Genomic DNA, 19,348 nt, shown 5'->3' with positions numbered 1-19,348 from the left:
CCATGGCCCTTGCTCTGCGCCTCTTGCTCCTGCTCCTGCTGGCAGTGGCCCTGCCTGCCAGGGCTGCCCAGGCTGCTCCGATGCGAGCGCGGGGAGCAGGTGAGCCGGCGGCCGGGCTCCCCCTTCCCGGGACAGCGCTCCCTTCTCCCCGGGAAGCGTGGGGGAGGGTTTTCCCCAGGCCTGTAGGGAGGGCTTCTGTGGTGGGAGTGAGAGAGCCCTGAGGGGCGCTGGGCTGCTCCAGCCGCCCCTCCTGGGATGTTGCCCAGGGCCTGCAAAGAGGGACGAGAGGGACCAGGAGCCAGCCCAGAGCTCGCCAGGCCCCTCTGCAGCTTGGGCCATGTCCATTGGCATCTGGCTCCCACGGCCTTACCCGACCCCCTTGCAGTGCCCATTTCCCTAAGGCAGAAGGGGATCCCAGCACACCATGGAATGGTTCTGATCTCTGCTCCCTTCTAGATGAGGGTGCTGGGAAGGCTTCTCCAGCTGCTTGGCTTCATGAAGATTTGCAGCCCCTGGAGTCTCCCGCAGGTATGTTGCCAATGTTCCTACAAGAATAATCGTTGACAACCTGGCAGCAACCAGGTGACAGAAACTTCTCTGGCTGTTGAGTTACAGGTGTGTCTGCAGGGAGGGCTTTTCCAGCTCCGTTTCTGGTTGATGCACGCAAGACCAGCTCCCATCGCAGGGGTGAGCAGTGAGACCCTGCTGACCCCACAGGCTGAGCACTGGTTTTGTGGGATCCATTCATCTGAAATGGAACTACTTTCTCTTAAGGTCCTCCAAGAGGGAGGAACAAACCTAGAGGAGTCAAGATGTCCCTGGAGAAATCCAAACACAGGGACCAGATGCTGAGTGGTCTGGAGAGACGGCGTGGTGGGTGCACTTCCCTCAGCCTTCTCCTGAGCCTCAGCCGCCGGCGGCTGTCGCTGCACATCTGCACACGCCGTGCCCGGCACAGGGGAAGGCATCCATCGCAGCCTCGCGGCCCCGCTGCTGCTTTCACGCCCTGCAGGGCTGTTTCCCAGCCTGGCCTGGCTGCAGCTCCTCCCCGGCCTCTGCAGGAAGGCATTTGGCATCAGCTGACAGGGTGCCCAAACTGCACCACGGGCCATGCACCCCCTGAGATCCCCTGCAATTTCCCGGTCTCCGGGTAGATCAGGAGTGGAGGCTCTTTGGAGAAGGGAGGGCCCTGGCCCAGCCCCAAGAGCCTGGGCATTTTCCTGATCCTTATCCATGGTTTTGACCAGTATTGCCTCCTGAAGATGCCACCTCCCCATGGGGAATGGTTCCACCTGGCCCAGCTGTCCCTCTTCCTTCCTCCAGAGATGGAAGCAGAGGCTGTGCTGAAGGCGGTGTTTCCCGGAGGAAGCAGTGGCTCATTGGCAGCCTCTGCTGCAGGAAGGGAGGCCATGCCAGGCACAGGCACAGGAGGTAATTGCTGAGCCTCTGGGCCTGAGCCCTGCTGAGGCTTGAGCTGCCATCTCTGCTGCTGGGCAGTGCGGGAACACACAGCGTTACCCAAGCCCCTTGCGGTGCCCGGTTCCCTACAGGAGAAGGGGATCCCAGCACACCATGGAATGCTTCTCATCTATGTTCCCTTCTAGATTGGGATCGCGACCTGCATCATTTGGAGTCGCTGGTAAATGACGGTTTAAGGATCTTGGAGCTTGATGGATGTAAGTTCTCAGCATCCCTTTCCTAACACAGTAATCGCAGTCTAAGTGTCATCATGTGCAGAGCAATATTCATGTGTCGTTTCCCTTAACATCATCTCAAGCTTGATGGAGTCTGGAAATTTTGGCCGGGAAATTCCTCCTCTTTTGCCCAACAGTGATCCCACAGGGGCGCTGTCAGGGGGAGGAAGGAGCATTTAGCTGCCAGTCTTCTTCCCGTGTGCAATGCCAGTTGCTCCTTGCGTGTGCTCTGCGCAGCCACGGAGAAGAGCAGAGAGGGAAGGGGCCGAGCCCAGGGCTGTGCCCCGGGGCGCTGTGCCCGGCGCGGCTCCTCTGCCGGCCCCAGGGAGCCGGAGCTGCTGCCGCTGCCGCTGCCAAGCCCTGGCCCCGGCTGAGTTTAGAGCTGCCGGCAGCTCCAGGGAGTGCTTTCTCCCCTGACTGCCCTGCAAGGGGCTCCTTCCAAGCCAGCGTGGGGCCACTGCAGGCACGGGCTCCCTCTGCCCGTGCTCCTGAGTGGAAGGCAGAGATGAGGGAGTGCCGTGGAGGGCACCGATCACCCAGGTGCACCCACTGCCACTCCGGCCTGAAGGGGACTCTTGAGCAGTGTCACAGGAGCTGTTCGGTCCTGCCTTTCTTTGCAGCTGAAGCTGTTGATGAAGATGATCTGGATTCCCAACCAGAGCCTCCGGAAGAAGATGAGGATGAGGAGGGTAGGTCAAGGCCTTTCCCCTGGGAGAGCTGCCAGCTCAGAGCCCAAAGGTGGCCAGCGGGCCATCGCTGCAGGTGCCAGGACACAGCTGTGCCCGTGTGTGCCCTCGCCCTGCGGCATCCCCTCCCTGCTCCTGCAGCTCAGTGCTGCCCATGCAGATCAGCAGAGATGACAGAAGCTTCTCTGGCTGTTGCGTTACAGGTGTGTCTGCAGGGAGGACTTCTCCAGCTCCTTTGCTGGTTCCTGCACGCAAGCCCGGCTCCCATCGCAGGGGTGAGCAGTGAGTCCCTGCTGACCCCACAGGCTGAGCACTGGTTTTGTGGGATTCATTCATCTGAAATGGAACTACTTTCTCTTAAGGTCCCCTGAGAAGGAAGAACAAACCTAGAGGAGACACTAAGTCCCTGGAGGCATCCATACAACTGGACCAAACCCTGAGTGAGCTGGAGAGACGGCGTGGTGGGTGCATTTCCCATTTCCCCTGAGCCTCAGCCGCCGGGGGCTGTCGCTGCACATCTGCACACGCCGTGCCCGGCACAGGGGAAGGCATCCATCGCAGCCTCGCGGCCCCGCTGCTGCTTCCACGCCCTGCAGGGCTGTTTCCCAGCCTGGCCTGGCTGCAGCTCCTCCCCGGCCTCTGCAGGAAGGCATTTGGCATCAGCTGACAGGGTGCCCAAACTGCACCACGGGCCATGCACCCCCTGAGATCCCCTGCAATTTCCTGGTCCCTGGGTAGATCAGGAGGGGCAGCAGTTTGGATGAGGGAGGGAACAGCTCCAAAACCCTGGGCATTTTCCTGATCCTTATCCATGCCTTTGACAAGTATTGCCAGGAGTAGACTGGCACAGCACAGAGGAATTCTCCCGAGCAGGCTCAGGGCACGCGGGTACTGAGCAGTCCTGCTGGGCTCCCTCCGTGGGAGACACGTCCCGAAACCTGGGAGCGGCTGCAAGGGGTGCCCATGGTGGGGAAAGGGCAGAGGGGCAGAGCAGGGCTGCTGTGTGTCCTGACAGGGCCTGGCTCTGTCCGCCTGCGCTGCGGGAGCTGTCGCGGGGCAGGGAGGGTCGCGGTGGCAGCTGCTGCTGCAGGGATGGCTTTGGCCCGTGTCCCTCGAAGGAGCCCCTGCCCCAGCAGCTGCGCTGCCCCCGGCCTCTCCTCCCGGCCCCCTGGGCTTTGTTGGTGGCACAGCCTGTGCCCAGGGGCGGCAAGGTGCCTGTAGGCCCCAGCTCCGGGGAAGCAGAGAAGGTCCTGGCCGTATGCAACGTGCTGCCAGCTCAGCAGTGGTGCACAGCACGGGCTCACGCTCCCCCATTGCTCCCGCAGATGCAGCCGGCACCACAACACGTGCTGGCCATATTCGCAAAAGGATCAGAAGAGTTTTCTGCTGGGGAACAAATTGTTTGATTAAGATAATGGCCATGGTGGCTGGTGGGGCACTTTTCTTGGTGATGTGCTGTGCTGGAATCTGGTATTGCTGGAAGAGAAAACGGTGAGTGTCTTGCTGATCCCTCCCTCAAACAGCTTCCTTTAAAGGCTGCTTGTAGACAGGAAACATTCCCCGTGAGGCTGCTGTGGAGTTGTGGCGAGTCCGTGGTTGTCCAAACAACTCTGCTGAGGGTTCTGCTGCTGTGCAGTGCTTTAATTGGCCTCTTAGTTGCTGGGCCTTGTCCTGGGGAGCCCGCTCGGGCTGCAGCCAGTGCTGGCTGCCACAGAGGCTGCCTGGCCAAGGGCAGCCCCAGGAGCACCGGGCAGGGGCAAAGCAAGGTGGGGAGGAGAAGGAGCGGGGCCGAGATTGCCCTTGAAAGGCAGACGCGCTCTGGGGCCCGCTCCTGGCCAGGGACCCTGCCCAGAGCCGTCCCCTGCTGGCTGGGGCCTTGAGGGGCAGCTGTCCACCTGGGCCAAGGTGTGCCAGCAGCTGCAGCCGTGCCGGGGAGCCTTGCCAGCTCTGGGCCCTGCTGGGGAGGAGGGTCCCTGTGTGCCAGGTGCAGCTGGGGGCCTCAGACACCTCCTCTCTCCACAGGTGCCGCTCTGCACCTTCAGAAGACCAGCAAAACAACTCAAGCACAGAGAAGTCCATCTGTCATCCCAAATCTTCACGTGCGGTCCCATCTCCTCTGCCACTGCTGCGCCGCCATTTTGGCATCATCCCCATGCAGATACCACCAAAACGAGACCCTCTTCCCCAGAGCCCCCTGGTCCTGCTCCCTAGGCAGGACTGAAGGTGTGCACCCCCTGTCCGCCAGGGTAGGGTTTGGCCCATGTTTTGTGTTCCAATAAAGAGATGGAGCTGGCACAGCAGTGTCCAGGTGGTACCACCAGCAAAGCCCACACGGCACCAGCGCTGGCTGAGCTCCATGTCCGGGAGCAGCCGTGGATGCCCACGGTGCGGGCGGGCAGGAGCCAGGCACGGCGCTGCTGTGACCAGCGGCGAGGCCCTGAGGGGCTGGGGGAGCTCATGCTGAGGGTCCCTGGGCTGCGGGCACGTTTCTTTCAGCGGGATCATCTGGGCCTGGACTTCCTCCAGTGGCATGCCCAAGCAAAGAGGGGAGCCATCAGTAAGTGTTTGCCTTGAAAAAAACGGGGTGGGAACTGAACTGTTCCATAGGGAAGCCCTTCATAGCCTGAGAGATGAGTTCAGAGCCTGACAGAGGCTGGGTCTGTGGCACCCCGGGATCCCTTAGGAGTGGAGTGGGGATTTGCCCGCCAGGCCTCATCTGTTCTGTTCACCCAGGGACACGTGGCAAACACACGCTGGCCCAGCCCTGTTGCTGCTCCTTGAGTGTCATGTTTGGGTCCCTCTAAAGGCATGCAGGGGGCTTGTGTCACCTCTGTGCTGTGGGACAGGGGGGCTGGGGACACCCATAAGCTGTGCAGGGAATTTTGGGTATCTCCAAAGATGTGTAGGGGCCGAGGGACCCCTGTGAGTTGAGCAGGGCTCTGGGGCCTCTCATGAGGCACACGGGGGTTTTAGGGTGGCTGGGGATGCCCATAAGATGTGCAGTGGGTTTGGGTCTCCCCTAAAGCATGCAGAGGCCTTGAGTGCCATGTAAGTCAGGAAGAGGGTTAGACAGACAGTACAGAAACAGCAAGTGGTCTCAAAAAGCAGAAGATACATATTCATTGCTTGGTGGTTCCTATATTCCCTTCCCTACAATGGAGCTCCTTTTCTCTTTCCAAGGATGCTATTTCTTCATTCCTTGTCTTTACTGCCTCAGTCATTAGAAGCCCATGGATGCATCCATGCAAATGCTACTACAGCTATCAAGGGAACTCAGAGCCAGAGCTGCAATATGAGGACAGCCACCCTTTTTGTTTTAATCTCATGCAAGTCTGCCACTGCAACTTATTAATTCCTTGCAGGTATTGGCTACCCCTTGTGCTGGTACCAGGGTTACATCACTGCGATGGAGCAGGCAGGGACAGATCACAGGCCCACGGTGCCCATATCTTTGCAGCTGCCCTGATGGCCCGCGTTGTGTTATTTTTATGAATTATGGCATCAAGTCCTTCACTACTTAAATATGAGTCACAGGCCAGCACTGAGCACAGAGCACACGCTCGGTGTCGGTGTGGCAGGTCTGACGCTACCTGCAATAGTGGGAATCACAAATGGGAGTTGAATTCTGGACTTCACATTGACATTGCAGGTAGAACCACGAAATGTCTCACTTGTCCGGTGTCATAGAACTCAGCTCTTGTGAAAAAAACTAGATTGGATGGAGATGCCTGGCAGGACATACTCTCCTCACTGGGAGGGCAGCTCTTGAGATCCATTCCCACATGCTCCTGCCCATCCCTGAGGTCACAGCAGGCTCTGAGGTCACAGCAGGCTCTGAGGTCACAGAGGTCCCAGAGCCCTGCGGTTGCACAGCAGCACAGCGACCGAGCAGTCCGTCGGTGACCACAACTGTTGCGGCAGCAGCGGCGGCGGCAGCAGCGGTGCTGACCTTGGGACAGCAGTGTCAGGACTGTGGTGGCAGCGAGAGCTGCGGGACTGGCTGAGGGCAAGGCACCATGGCCCTTGCTCTGCGCCTCTTGCTCCTGCTCCTGCTGGCAGTGGCCCTGCCTGCCAGGGCTGCCCAGGCTGCTCCGATGCGAGCGCGGGGAGCAGGTGAGCCGGCGGCCGGGCTCCCCCTTCCCGGGACAGCGCTCCCTTCTCCCCGGGAAGCGTGGGGGAGGGTTTTCCCCAGGCCTGTAGGGAGGGCTTCTGTGGTGGGAGTGAGAGAGCCCTGAGGGGCGCTGGGCTGCTCCAGCCGCCCCTCCTGGGATGTTGCCCAGGGCCTGCAAAGAGGGACGAGAGGGACCAGGAGCCAGCCCAGAGCTCGCCAGGCCCCTCTGCAGCTTGGGCCATGTCCATTGGCATCTGGCTCCCACGGCCTTACCCGACCCCCTTGCAGTGCCCATTTCCCTAAGGCAGAAGGGGATCCCAGCACACCATGGAATGGTTCTGATCTCTGCTCCCTTCTAGATGAGGGTGCTGGGAAGGCTTCTCCAGCTGCTTGGCTTCATGAAGATTTGCAGCCCCTGGAGTCTCCCGCAGGTATGTTGCCAATGTTCCTACAAGAATAATCGTTGACAACCTGGCAGCAACCAGGTGACAGAAGCTTCTCTGGCTGTTGAGTTACAGGTGTGTCTGCAGGGAGGGCTTTTCCAGCTCCGTTTCTGGTTGATGCACGCAAGACCAGCTCCCATCGCAGGGGTGAGCAGTGAGACCCTGCTGACCCCACAGGCTGAGCACTGGTTTTGTGGGATCCATTCATCTGAAATGGAACTACTTTCTCTTAAGGTCCTCCAAGAGGGAGGAACAAACCTAGAGGAGTCAAGATGTCCCTGGAGAAATCCAAACACAGGGACCAGATGCTGAGTGGTCTGGAGAGACGGCGTGGTGGGTGCACTTCCCTCAGCCTTCTCCTGAGCCTCAGCAGCCGGGGGCTGTCGCTGCACATCTGCACACGCCGTGCCCGGCACAGGGGAAGGCATCCATCGCAGCCTCGCGGCCCCGCTGCTGCTTTCACGCCCTGCAGGGCTGTTTCCCAGCCTGGCCTGGCTGCAGCTCCTCCCCGGCCTCTGCAGGAAGGCATTTGGCATCAGCTGACAGGGTGCCCAAACTGCACCACGGGCCATGCACCCCCTGAGATCCCCTGCAATTTCCCGGTCTCCGGGTAGATCAGGAGTGGAGGCTCTTTGGAGAAGGGAGGGCCCTGGCCCAGCCCCAAGAGCCTGGGCATTTTCCTGATCCTTATCCATGGTTTTGACCAGTATTGCCTCCTGAAGATGCCACCTCCCCATGGGGAATGGTTCCACCTGGCCCAGCTGTCCCTCTTCCTTCCTCCAGAGATGGAAGCAGAGGCTGTGCTGAAGGCGGTGTTTCCCGGAGGAAGCAGTGGCTCATTGGCAGCCTCTGCTGCAGGAAGGGAGGCCATGCCAGGCACAGGCACAGGAGGTAATTGCTGAGCCTCTGGGCCTGAGCCCTGCTGAGGCTTGAGCTGCCATCTCTGCTGCTGGGCAGTGCGGGAACACACAGCGTTACCCAAGCCCCTTGCGGTGCCCGGTTCCCTACAGGAGAAGGGGATCCCAGCACACCATGGAATGCTTCTCATCTATGTTCCCTTCTAGATTGGGATCGCGACCTGCATCATTTGGAGTCGCTGGTAAATGACGGTTTAAGGATCTTGGAGCTTGATGGATGTAAGTTCTCAGCATCCCTTTCCTAACACAGTAATCGCAGTCTAAGTGTCATCATGTGCAGAGCAATATTCATGTGTCGTTTCCCTTAACATCATCTCAAGCTTGATGGAGTCTGGAAATTTTGGCCGGGAAATTCCTCCTCTTTTGCCCAACAGTGATCCCACAGGGGCGCTGTCAGGGGGAGGAAGGAGCATTTAGCTGCCAGTCTTCTTCCCGTGTGCAATGCCAGTTGCTCCTTGCGTGTGCTCTGCGCAGCCACGGAGAAGAGCAGAGAGGGAAGGGGCCGAGCCCAGGGCTGTGCCCCGGGGCGCTGTGCCCGGCGCGGCTCCTCTGCCGGCCCCAGGGAGCCGGAGCTGCTGCCGCTGCCGCTGCCAAGCCCTGGCCCCGGCTGAGTTTAGAGCTGCCGGCAGCTCCAGGGAGTGCTTTCTCCCCTGACTGCCCTGCAAGGGGCTCCTTCCAAGCCAGCGTGGGGCCACTGCAGGCACGGGCTCCCTCTGCCCGTGCTCCTGAGTGGAAGGCAGAGATGAGGGAGTGCCGTGGAGGGCACCGATCACCCAGGTGCACCCACTGCCACTCCGGCCTGAAGGGGACTCTTGAGCAGTGTCACAGGAGCTGTTCGGTCCTGCCTTTCTTTGCAGCTGAAGCTGTTGATGAAGATGATCTGGATTCCCAACCAGAGCCTCCGGAAGAAGATGAGGATGAGGAGGGTAGGTCAAGGCCTTTCCCCTGGGAGAGCTGCCAGCTCAGAGCCCAAAGGTGGCCAGCGGGCCATCGCTGCAGGTGCCAGGACACAGCTGTGCCCGTGTGTGCCCTCGCCCTGCGGCATCCCCTCCCTGCTCCTGCAGCTCAGTGCTGCCCATGCAGATCAGCAGAGATGACAGAAGCTTCTCTGGCTGTTGCGTTACAGGTGTGTCTGCAGGGAGGACTTCTCCAGCTCCTTTGCTGGTTCCTGCACGCAAGCCCGGCTCCCATCGCAGGGGTGAGCAGTGAGTCCCTGCTGACCCCACAGGCTGAGCACTGGTTTTGTGGGATTCATTCATCTGAAATGGAACTACTTTCTCTTAAGGTCCCCTGAGAAGGAAGAACAAACCTAGAGGAGACACTAAGTCCCTGGAGGCATCCATACAACTGGACCAAACCCTGAGTGAGCTGGAGAGACGGCGTGGTGGGTGCATTTCCCATTTCCCCTGAGCCTCAGCCGCCGGCGGCTGTCGCTGCACATCTGCACACGCCGTGCCCGGCACAGGGGAAGGCATCCATCGCAGCCTCGCGGCCCCGCTGCTGCTTCCACGCCCTGCAGGGCTGTTTCCCAGCCTGGCCTGGCTGCAGCTCCTCCCCGGCCTCTGCAGGAAGGCATTTGGCATCAGCTGACAGGGTGCCCAAACTGCACCACGGGCCATGCACCCCCTGAGATCCCCTGCAATTTCCTGGTCCCTGGGTAGATCAGGAGGGGCAGCAGTTTGGATGAGGGAGGGAACAGCTCCAAAACCCTGGGCATTTTCCTGATCCTTATCCATGCCTTTGACAAGTATTGCCAGGAGTAGACTGGCACAGCACAGAGGAATTCTCCCGAGCAGGCTCAGGGCACGCGGGTACTGAGCAGTCCTGCTGGGCTCCCTCCGTGGGAGACACGTCCCGAAACCTGGGAGCGGCTGCAAGGGGTGCCCATGGTGGGGAAAGGGCAGAGGGGCAGAGCAGGGCTGCTGTGTGTCCTGACAGGGCCTGGCTCTGTCCGCCTGCGCTGCGGGAGCTGTCGCGGGGCAGGGAGGGTCGCGGTGGCAGCTGCTGCTGCAGGGATGGCTTTGGCCCGTGTCCCTCGAAGGAGCCCCTGCCCCAGCAGCTGCGCTGCCCCCGGCCTCTCCTCCCGGCCCCCTGGGCTTTGTTGGTGGCACAGCCTGTGCCCAGGGGCGGCAAGGTGCCTGTAGGCCCCAGCTCCGGGGAAGCAGAGAAGGTCCTGGCCGTATGCAACGTGCTGCCAGCTCAGCAGTGGTGCACAGCACGGGCTCACGCTCCCCGTTGCTCCCGCAGATGCAGCCGGCACCACAACACGTGCTGGCCATATTCGCAAAAGGATCAGAAGAGTTTTCTGCTGGGGAACAAATTGTTTGATTAAGATAATGGCCATGGTGGCTGGTGGGGCACTTTTCTTGGTGATGTGCTGTGCTGGAATCTGGTATTGCTGGAAGAGAAAACGGTGAGTGTCTTGCTGATCCCTCCCTCAAACAGCTTCCTTTAAAGGCTGCTTGTAGACAGGAAACATTCCCCGTGAGGCTGCTGTGGAGTTGTGGCGAGTCCGTGGTTGTCCAAACAACTCTGCTGAGGGTTCTGCTGCTGTGCAGTGCTTTAATTGGCCTCTTAGTTGCTGGGCCTTGTCCTGGGGAGCCCGCTCGGGCTGCAGCCAGTGCTGGCTGCCACAGAGGCTGCCTGGCCAAGGGCAGCCCCAGGAGCACCGGGCAGGGGCAAAGCAAGGTGGGGAGGAGAAGGAGCGGGGCCGAGATTGCCCTTGAAAGGCAGACGCGCTCTGGGGCCCGCTCCTGGCCAGGGACCCTGCCCAGAGCCGTCCCCTGCTGGCTGGGGCCTTGAGGGGCAGCTGTCCACCTGGGCCAAGGTGTGCCAGCAGCTGCAGCCGTGCCGGGGAGCCTTGCCAGCTCTGGGCCCTGCTGGGGAGGAGGGTCCCTGTGTGCCAGGTGCAGCTGGGGGCCTCAGACACCTCCTCTCTCCACAGGTGCCGCTCTGCACCTTCAGAAGACCAGCAAAACAACTCAAGCACAGAGAAGCCCATCTGTCATCCCAAATCTTCACGTGCGGTCCCATCTCCTCTGCCACTGCTGCGCCGCCATTTTGGCATCATCCCCATGCAGATACCACCAAAACGAGACCCTCTTCCCCAGAGCCCCCTGGTCCTGCTCCCTAGGCAGGACTGAAGGTGTGCACCCCCTGTCCGCCAGGGTAGGGTTTGGCCCATGTTTTGTGTTCCAATAAAGAGATGGAGCTGGCACAGCAGTGTCCAGGTGGTACCACCAGCAAAGCCCACACGGCACCAGCGCTGGCTGAGCTCCATGTCCGGGAGCAGCCGTGGATGCCCACGGTGCGGGCGGGCAGGAGCCAGGCACGGCGCTGCTGTGACCAGCGGCGAGGCCCTGAGGGGCTGGGGGAGCCCATGCTGAGGGTCCCTGGGCTGCGGGCACGTTTCTTTCAGCGGGATCATCTGGGCCTGGACTTCCTCCAGTGGCATGCCCAAGCAAAGAGGGGAGCCATCAGTAAGTGTTTGCCTTGAAAAAAACGGGGTGGGAACTGAACTGTTCCATAGGGAAGCCCTTCATAGCCTGAGAGATGAGTTCAGAGCCTGACAGAGGCTGGGTCTGTGGCACCCCGGGATCCCTTAGGAGTGGAGTGGGGATTTGCCCGCCAGGCCTCATCTGTTCTGTTCACCCAGGGACACGTGGCAAACACACGCTGGCCCAGCCCTGTTGCTGCTCCTTGAGTGTCATGTTTGGGTCCCTCTAAAGGCATGCAGGGGGCTTGTGTCACCTCTGTGCTGTGGGACAGGGGGGCTGGGGACACCCATAAGCTGTGCAGGGAATTTTGGGTATCTCCAAAGATGTGTAGGGGCCGAGGGACCCCTGTGAGTTGAGCAGGGCTCTGGGGCCTCTCATGAGGCACACGGGGGTTTTAGGGTGGCTGGGCATGCCCATAAGATGTGCAGTGGGTTTGGGTCTCCCCTAAAGCATGCAGAGGCCTTGAGTGCCATGTAAGTCAGGAAGAGGGTTAGACAGACAGTACAGAAACAGCAAGTGGTCTCAAAAAGCAGAAGATACATATTCATTGCTTGGTGGTTCCTATATTCCCTTCCCTACAATGGAGCTCCTTTTCTCTTTCCAAGGATGCTATTTCTTCATTCCTTGTCTTTACTGCCTCAGTCATTAGAAGCCCATGGATGCGTCCATGCAAATGCTACTACAGCTATCAAGGGAACTCAGAGCCAGAGCTGCAATATGAGGACAGCCACCCTTTTTGTTTTAATCTCATGCAAGTCTGCCACTGCAACTTATTAATTCCTTGCAGGTATTGGCTACCCCTTGTGCTGGTACCAGGGTTACATCACTGCGATGGAGCAGGCAGGGACAGATCACAGGCCCACGGTGCCCATATCTTTGCAGCTGCCCTGATGGCCCGCGTTGTGTTATTTTTATGAATTATGGCATCAAGTCCTTCACTACTTAAATATGAGTCACAGGCCAGCACTGAGCACAGAGCACCCGCTCGGTGTCGGTGTGGCAGGTCTGACGCTACCTGCAATAGTGGGAATCACAAATGGGAGTTGAATTCTGGACTTCACATTGACATTGCAGGTAGAACCACGAAATGTCTCACTTGTCCGGTGTCATAGAACTCAGCTCTTGTGAAAAAAACTAGATTGGATGGAGATGCCTGGCAGGACATACTCTCCTCACTGGGAGGGCAGCTCTTGAGATCCATTCCCACATGCTCCTGCCCATCCCTGAGGTCACAGCAGGCTCTGAGGTCACAGCAGGCTCTGAGGTCACAGAGGTCCCAGAGCCCTGCGGTTGCACAGCAGCACAGCGACCGAGCAGTCCGTCGGTGACCACAACTGTTGCGGCAGCAGCGGCGGCGGCAGCAGCGGTGCTGACCTTGGGACAGCAGTGTCAGGACTGTGGTGGCAGCGAGAGCTGCGGGACTGGCTGAGGGCAAGGCACCATGGCCCTTGCTCTGCGCCTCTTGCTCCTGCTCCTGCTGGCAGTGGCCCTGCCTGCCAGGGCTGCCCAGGCTGCTCCGATGCGAGCGCGGGGAGCAGGTGAGCCGGCGGCCGGGCTCCCCCTTCCCGGGACAGCGCTCCCTTCTCCCCGGGAAGCGTGGGGGAGGGTTTTCCCCAGGCCTGTAGGGAGGGCTTCTGTGGTGGGAGTGAGAGAGCCCTGAGGGGCGCTGGGCTGCTCCAGCCGCCCCTCCTGGGATGTTGCCCAGGGCCTGCAAAGAGGGACGAGAGGGACCAGGAGCCAGCCCAGAGCTCGCCAGGCCCCTCTGCAGCTTGGGCCATGTCCATTGGCATCTGGCTCCCACGGCCTTACCCGACCCCCTTGCAGTGCCCATTTCCCTAAGGCAGAAGGGGATCCCAGCACACCATGGAATGGTTCTGATCTCTGCTCCCTTCTAGATGAGGGTGCTGGGAAGGCTTCTCCAGCTGCTTGGCTTCATGAAGATTTGCAGCCCCTGGAGTCTCCCGCAGGTATGTTGCCAATGTTCCTACAAGAATAATCGTTGACAACCTGGCAGCAACCAGGTGACAGAAGCTTCTCTGGCTGTTGAGTTACAGGTGTGTCTGCAGGGAGGGCTTTTCCAGCTCCGTTTCTGGTTGATGCACGCAAGACCAGCTCCCATCGCAGGGGTGAGCAGTGAGACCCTGCTGACCCCACAGGCTGAGCACTGGTTTTGTGGGATCCATTCATCTGAAATGGAACTACTTTCTCTTAAGGTCCTCCAAGAGGGAGGAACAAACCTAGAGGAGTCAAGATGTCCCTGGAGAAATCCAAACACAGGGACCAGATGCTGAGTGGTCTGGAGAGACGGCGTGGTGGGTGCACTTCCCTCAGCCTTCTCCTGAGCCTCAGCAGCCGGGGGCTGTCGCTGCACATCTGCACACGCCGTGCCCGGCACAGGGGAAGGCATCCATCGCAGCCTCGCGGCCCCGCTGCTGCTTCCACGCCCTGCAGGGCTGTTTCCCAGCCTGGCCTGGCTGCAGCTCCTCCCCGGCCTCTGCAGGAAGGCATTTGGCATCAGCTGACAGGGTGCCCAAACTGCACCACGGGCCATGCACCCCCTGAGATCCCCTGCAATTTCCTGGTCTCCGGGTAGATCAGGAGTGGAGGCTCTTTGGAGAAGGGAGGGCCCTGGCCCAGCCCCAAGAGCCTGGGCATTTTCCTGATCCTTATCCATGGTTTTGACCAGTATTGCCTCCTGAAGATGCCACCTCCCCATGGGGAATGGTTCCACCTGGCCCAGCTGTCCCTCTTCCTTCCTCCAGAGATGGAAGCAGAGGCTGTGCTGAAGGCGGTGTTTCCCGGAGGAAGCAGTGGCTCATTGGCAGCCTCTGCTGCAGGAAGGGAGGCCATGCCAGGCACAGGCACAGGAGGTAATTGCTGAGCCTCTGGGCCTGAGCCCCGCTGAGGCTTGAGCTGCCATCTCTGCTGCTGGGCAGTGCGGGAACACACAGCGTTACCCAAGCCCCTTGCGGTGCCCGGTTCCCTACAGGAGAAGGGGATCCCAGCACACCATGGAATGCTTCTCATCTATGTTCCCTTCTAGATTGGGATCGTGACCTGCATCATTTGGAGTCGCTGGTAAATGACGGTTTAAGGATCTTGGAGCTTGATGGATGTAAGTTCTCAGCATCCCTTTCCTAACACAGTAATCGCAGTCTAAGTGTCATCATGTGCAGAGCAATATTCATGTGTCGTTTCCCTTAACATCATCTCAAGCTTGATGGAGTCTGGAAATTTTGGCCGGGAAATTCCTCCTCTTTTGCCCAACAGTGATCCCACAGGGGCGCTGTCAGGGGGAGGAAGGAGCATTTAGCTGCCAGTCTTCTTCCCGTGTGCAATGCCAGTTGCTCCTTGCGTGTGCTCTGCGCAGCCACGGAGAAGAGCAGAGAGGGAAGGGGCCGAGCCCAGGGCTGTGCCCCGGGGCGCTGTGCCCGGCGCGGCTCCTCTGCCGGCCCCAGGGAGCCGGAGCTGCTGCCGCTGCCGCTGCCAAGCCCTGGCCCCGGCTGAGTTTAGAGCTGCCGGCAGCTCCAGGGAGTGCTTTCTCCCCTGACTGCCCTGCAAGGGGCTCCTTCCAAGCCAGCGTGGGGCCACTGCAGGCACGGGCTCCCTCTGCCCGTGCTCCTGAGTGGAAGGCAGAGATGAGGGAGTGCCGTGGAGGGCACCGATCACCCAGGTGCACCCACTGCCACTCCGGCCTGAAGGGGACTCTTGAGCAGTGTCACAGGAGCTGTTCGGTCCTGCCTTTCTTTGCAGCTGAAGCTGTTGATGAAGATGATCTGGATTCCCAACCAGAGCCTCCGGAAGAAGATGAGGATGAGGAGGGTAGGTCAAGGCCTTTCCCCTGGGAGAGCTGCCAGCTCAGAGCCCAAAGGTGGCCAGCGGGCCATCGCTGCAGGTGCCAGGACACAGCTGTGCCCGTGTGTGCCCTCGCCCTGCGGCATCCCCTCCCTGCTCCTGCAGCTCAGTGCTGCCCATGCAGATCAGCAGAGATGACAGAAGCTTCTCTGGCTGTTGAGTTACAGGTGTGTCTGCAGGGAGGACTTCTCCAGCTCCTTTGCTGGTTCCTGCACGCAAGCCCGGCTCCCATCGCAGGGGTGAGCAGTGAGTCCCTGCTGACCCCACAGGCTGAGCACTGGTTTTGTGGGATTCATTCATCTGAAATGGAACTACTTTCTCTTAAGGTCCCCTGAGAAGGAAGAACAAACCTAGAGGAGACACTAAGTCCCTGGAGGCATCCATACAACTGGACCAAACCCTGAGTGAGCTGGAGAGACGGCGTGGTGGGTGCATTTCCCATTTCCCCTGAGCCTCAGCCGCCGGCGGCTGTCGCTGCACATCTGCACACGCCGTGCCCGGCACAGGGGAAGGCATCCATCGCAGCCTCGCGGCCCCGCTGCTGCTTTCACGCCCTGCAGGGCTGTTTCCCAGCCTGGCCTGGCTGCAGCTCCTCCCCGGCCTCTGCAGGAAGGCATTTGGCATCAGCTGACAGGGTGCCCAAACTGCACCACGGGCCATGCACCCCCTGAGATCCCCTGCAATTTCCTGGTCCCTGGGTAGATCAGGAGGGGCAGCAGTTTGGATGAGGGAGGGAACAGCTCCAAAACCCTGGGCATTTTCCTGATCCTTATCCATGCCTTTGACAAGTATTGCCAGGAGTAGACTGGCACAGCACAGAGGAATTCTCCCGAGCAGGCTCAGGGCACGCGGGTACTGAGCAGTCCTGCTGGGCTCCCTCCGTGGGAGACACGTCCCGAAACCTGGGAGCGGCTGCAAGGGGTGCCCATGGTGGGGAAAGGGCAGAGGGGCAGAGCAGGGCTGCTGTGTGTCCTGACAGGGCCTGGCTCTGTCCGCCTGCGCTGCGGGAGCTGTCGCGGGGCAGGGAGGGTCGCGGTGGCAGCTGCTGCTGCAGGGATGGCTTTGGCCCGTGTCCCTCGAAGGAGCCCCTGCCCCAGCAGCTGCGCTGCCCCCGGCCTCTCCTCCCGGCCCCCTGGGCTTTGTTGGTGGCACAGCCTGTGCCCAGGGGCGGCAAGGTGCCTGTAGGCCCCAGCTCCGGGGAAGCAGAGAAGGTCCTGGCCGTATGCAACGTGCTGCCAGCTCAGCAGTGGTGCACAGCACGGGCTCACGCTCCCCCGTTGCTCCCGCAGATGCAGCCGGCACCACAACACGTGCTGGCCATATTCGCAAAAGGATCAGAAGAGTTTTCTGCTGGGGAACAAATTGTTTGATTAAGATAATGGCCATGGTGGCTGGTGGGGCACTTTTCTTGGTGATGTGCTGTGCTGGAATCTGGTATTGCTGGAAGAGAAAACGGTGAGTGTCTTGCTGATCCCTCCCTCAAACAGCTTCCTTTAAAGGCTGCTTGTAGACAGGAAACATTCCCCGTGAGGCTGCTGTGGAGTTGTGGCGAGTCCGTGGTTGTCCAAACAACTCTGCTGAGGGTTCTGCTGCTGTGCAGTGCTTTAATTGGCCTCTTAGTTGCTGGGCCTTGTCCTGGGGAGCCCGCTCGGGCTGCAGGCCAGTGCTGGCTGCCACAGAGGCTGCCTGGCCAAGGGCAGCCCCAGGAGCACCGGGCAGGGGCAAAGCAAGGTGGGGAGGAGAAGGAGCGGGGCCGAGATTGCCCTTGAAAGGCAGATGCGCTCTGGGGCCCGCTCCTGGCCAGGGACCCTGCCCAGAGCCGTCCCCTGCTGGCTGGGGCCTTGAGGGGCAGCTGTCCACCTGGGCCAAGGTGTGCCAGCAGCTGCAGCCGTGCCGGGGAGCCTTGCCAGCTCTGGGCCCTGCTGGGGAGGAGGGTCCCTGTGTGCCAGGTGCAGCTGGGGGCCTCAGACACCTCCTCTCTCCACAGGTGCCGCTCTGCACCTTCAGAAGACCAGCAAAACAACTCAAGCACAGAGAAGCCCATCTGTCATCCCAAATCTTCACGTGCGGTCCCATCTCCTCTGCCACTGCTGCGCCGCCATTTTGGCATCATCCCCATGCAGATACCACCAAAACGAGACCCTCTTCCCCAGAGCCCCCTGGTCCTGCTCCCTAGGCAGGACTGAAGGTGTGCACCCCCTGTCCGCCAGGGTAGGGTTTGGCCCATGTTTTGTGTTCCAATAAAGAGATGGAGCTGGCACAGCAGTGTCCAGGTGGTACCACCAGCAAAGCCCACACGGCACCAGCGCTGGCTGAGCTCCATGTCCGGGAGCAGCCGTGGATGCCCACGGTGCGGGCGGGCAGGAGCCAGGCACGGCGCTGCTGTGACCAGCGGCGAGGCCCTGAGGGGCTGGGGGAGCCCATGCTGAGGGTCCCTGGGCTGCGGGCACGTTTCTTTCAGCGGGATCATCTGGGCCTGGACTTCCTCCAGTGGCATGCCCAAGCAAAGAGGGGAGCCATCAGTAAGTGTTTGCCTTGAAAAAAACGGGGTGGGACTGAACTGTTCCATGGGGAAGCCCTTCATAGCCTGAGAGATGAGTTCAGAGCCTGACAGAGGCTGGGTCTGTGGCACCCCGGGATCCCTTAGGAGTGGAGTGGGGATTTGCCCGCCAGGCCTCATCTGTTCTGTTCACCCAGGGACACGTGGCAAACACACGCTGGCCCAGCCCTGTTGCTGCTCCTTGAGTGTCATGTTTGGGTCCCTCTAAAGGCATGCAGGGGGCTTGTGTCACCTCTGTGCTGTGGGACAGGGGGGCTGGGGACACCCATAAGCTGTGCAGGGAATTTTGGGTATCTCCAAAGATGTGTAGGGGCCGAGGGACCCCTGTGAGTTGAGCAGGGCTCTGGGGCCTCTCATGAGGCACACGGGGGTTTTAGGGTGGCTGGGCATGCCCATAAGATGTGCAGTGGGTTTGGGTCTCCCCTAAAGCATGCAGAGGCCTTGAGTGCCATGTAAGTCAGGAAGAGGGTTAGACAGACAGTACAGAAACAGCAAGTGGTCTCAAAAAGCAGAAGATACATATTCATTGCTTGGTGGTTCCTATATTCCCTTCCCTACAATGGAGCTCCTTTTCTCTTTCCAAGGATGCTATTTCTTCATTCCTTGTCTTTACTGCCTCAGTCATTAGAAGCCCATGGATGCATCCATGCAAATGCTACTACAGCTATCAAGGGAACTCAGAGCCAGAGCTGCAATATGAGGACAGCCACCCTTTTTGTTTTAATCTCATGCAAGTCTGCCACTGCAACTTATTAATTCCTTGCAGGTATTGGCTACCCCTTGTGCTGGTACCAGGGTTACATCACTGCGATGGAGCAGGCAGGGACAGATCACAGGCCCACGGTGCCCATATCTTTGCAGCTGCCCTGATGGCCCGCGTTGTGTTATTTTTATGAATTATGGCATCAAGTCCTTCACTACTTAAATATGAGTCACAGGCCAGCACTGAGCACAGAGCACACGCTCGGTGTCGGTGTGGCAGGTCTGACGCTACCTGCAATAGTGGGAATCACAAATGGGAGTTGAATTCTGGACTTCACATTGACATTGCAGGTAGAACCACGAAATGTCTCACTTGTCCGGTGTCATAGAACTCAGCTCTTGTGAAAAAAACTAGATTGGATGGAGATGCCTGGCAGGACATACTCTCCTCACTGGGAGGGCAGCTCTTGAGATCCATTCCCACATGCTCCTGTCCCATCCCTGAGGTCACAGCAGGCTCTGAGGTCACAGCAGGCTCTGAGGTCACAGAGGTCCCAGAGCCCTGCGGTTGCACAGCAGCACAGCGACCGAGCAGTCCTTCGGTGACCACATAGGTTCCTTGGGGATAAATGAACTTGCAATTATGTGAAGGGATTTGAAGTGAAGGTTTTGCTATTATCATGGGAAGGTTTGCAAGACTCTTGTGTTTGAAATAAAAGTAGCTCTTCCACAGAAAGAGGTGCTATACATTTTCTACAATACAAAATGTATGTATTTAAATTGCTCTGTGCTGTTCTCTCTACCATAATGTCATACATTGTTAAAAATGAGGTTCACTCTCCTGTGAGAATTTAACGAGTTTAATATAAAGACAATAAGAGAC

General features: G+C 59.5%; 3 protein-coding genes across 4 annotated transcripts; all 3 read left to right on the top strand.

The window, feature by feature from the left end:
• Positions 1-4,995: 4,995 nt before the first annotated feature.
• Positions 4,996-7,927, top strand: LOC116455532. Of its 2 annotated transcripts, XM_032133489.1 has the most exons (5): positions 4,996-6,493; positions 6,851-6,922; positions 7,010-7,081; positions 7,169-7,267; positions 7,718-7,926. In XM_032133489.1, the coding sequence occupies exons 1-5, from the start codon at positions 6,397-6,399 to the stop codon at positions 7,834-7,836; spliced, it is 459 nt and encodes a 152-aa protein (XP_031989380.1). In that variant the 5' UTR covers positions 4,996-6,396; the 3' UTR covers positions 7,837-7,926. The 2 variants fall into 2 exon arrangements, with proteins under 2 accessions (XP_031989380.1, XP_031989379.1); XM_032133488.1 differs by having other exon boundaries at positions 7,169-7,927.
• Positions 7,928-8,080: 153 nt separating this feature from the next.
• LOC116455549 lies at positions 8,081-12,239 on the top strand. The gene is made up of 7 exons (XM_032133515.1): positions 8,081-8,777; positions 8,978-9,049; positions 9,137-9,235; positions 10,099-10,264; positions 10,796-10,872; positions 11,055-11,330; positions 12,136-12,239. The coding sequence occupies exons 1-7, from the start codon at positions 8,594-8,596 to the stop codon at positions 12,237-12,239; spliced, it is 978 nt and encodes a 325-aa protein (XP_031989406.1). The 5' UTR covers positions 8,081-8,593.
• LOC116455548 lies at positions 11,391-18,633 on the top strand. The gene is made up of 13 exons (XM_032133514.1): positions 11,391-12,886; positions 13,244-13,315; positions 13,403-13,474; positions 13,562-13,660; positions 14,111-14,218; positions 14,392-14,463; positions 15,102-15,170; positions 15,371-15,442; positions 15,530-15,628; positions 16,493-16,658; positions 17,191-17,267; positions 17,450-17,725; positions 18,530-18,633. Exons 1-13 carry the CDS (start codon positions 12,790-12,792, stop codon positions 18,631-18,633), a joined length of 1,383 nt encoding a protein of 460 aa, XP_031989405.1. The 5' UTR covers positions 11,391-12,789.
• Positions 18,634-19,348: the final 715 nt, after the last annotated feature.

The sequence above is a fragment of the Corvus moneduloides genome, chromosome 24, assembly GCF_009650955.1.
Source record: "Corvus moneduloides isolate bCorMon1 chromosome 24, bCorMon1.pri, whole genome shotgun sequence".
NCBI lineage: Eukaryota > Metazoa > Chordata > Aves > Passeriformes > Corvidae > Corvus > Corvus moneduloides.
Note: the sequence above shows the minus strand (reverse complement) of the source record. Positions and strands in the feature narration are given on the sequence as shown.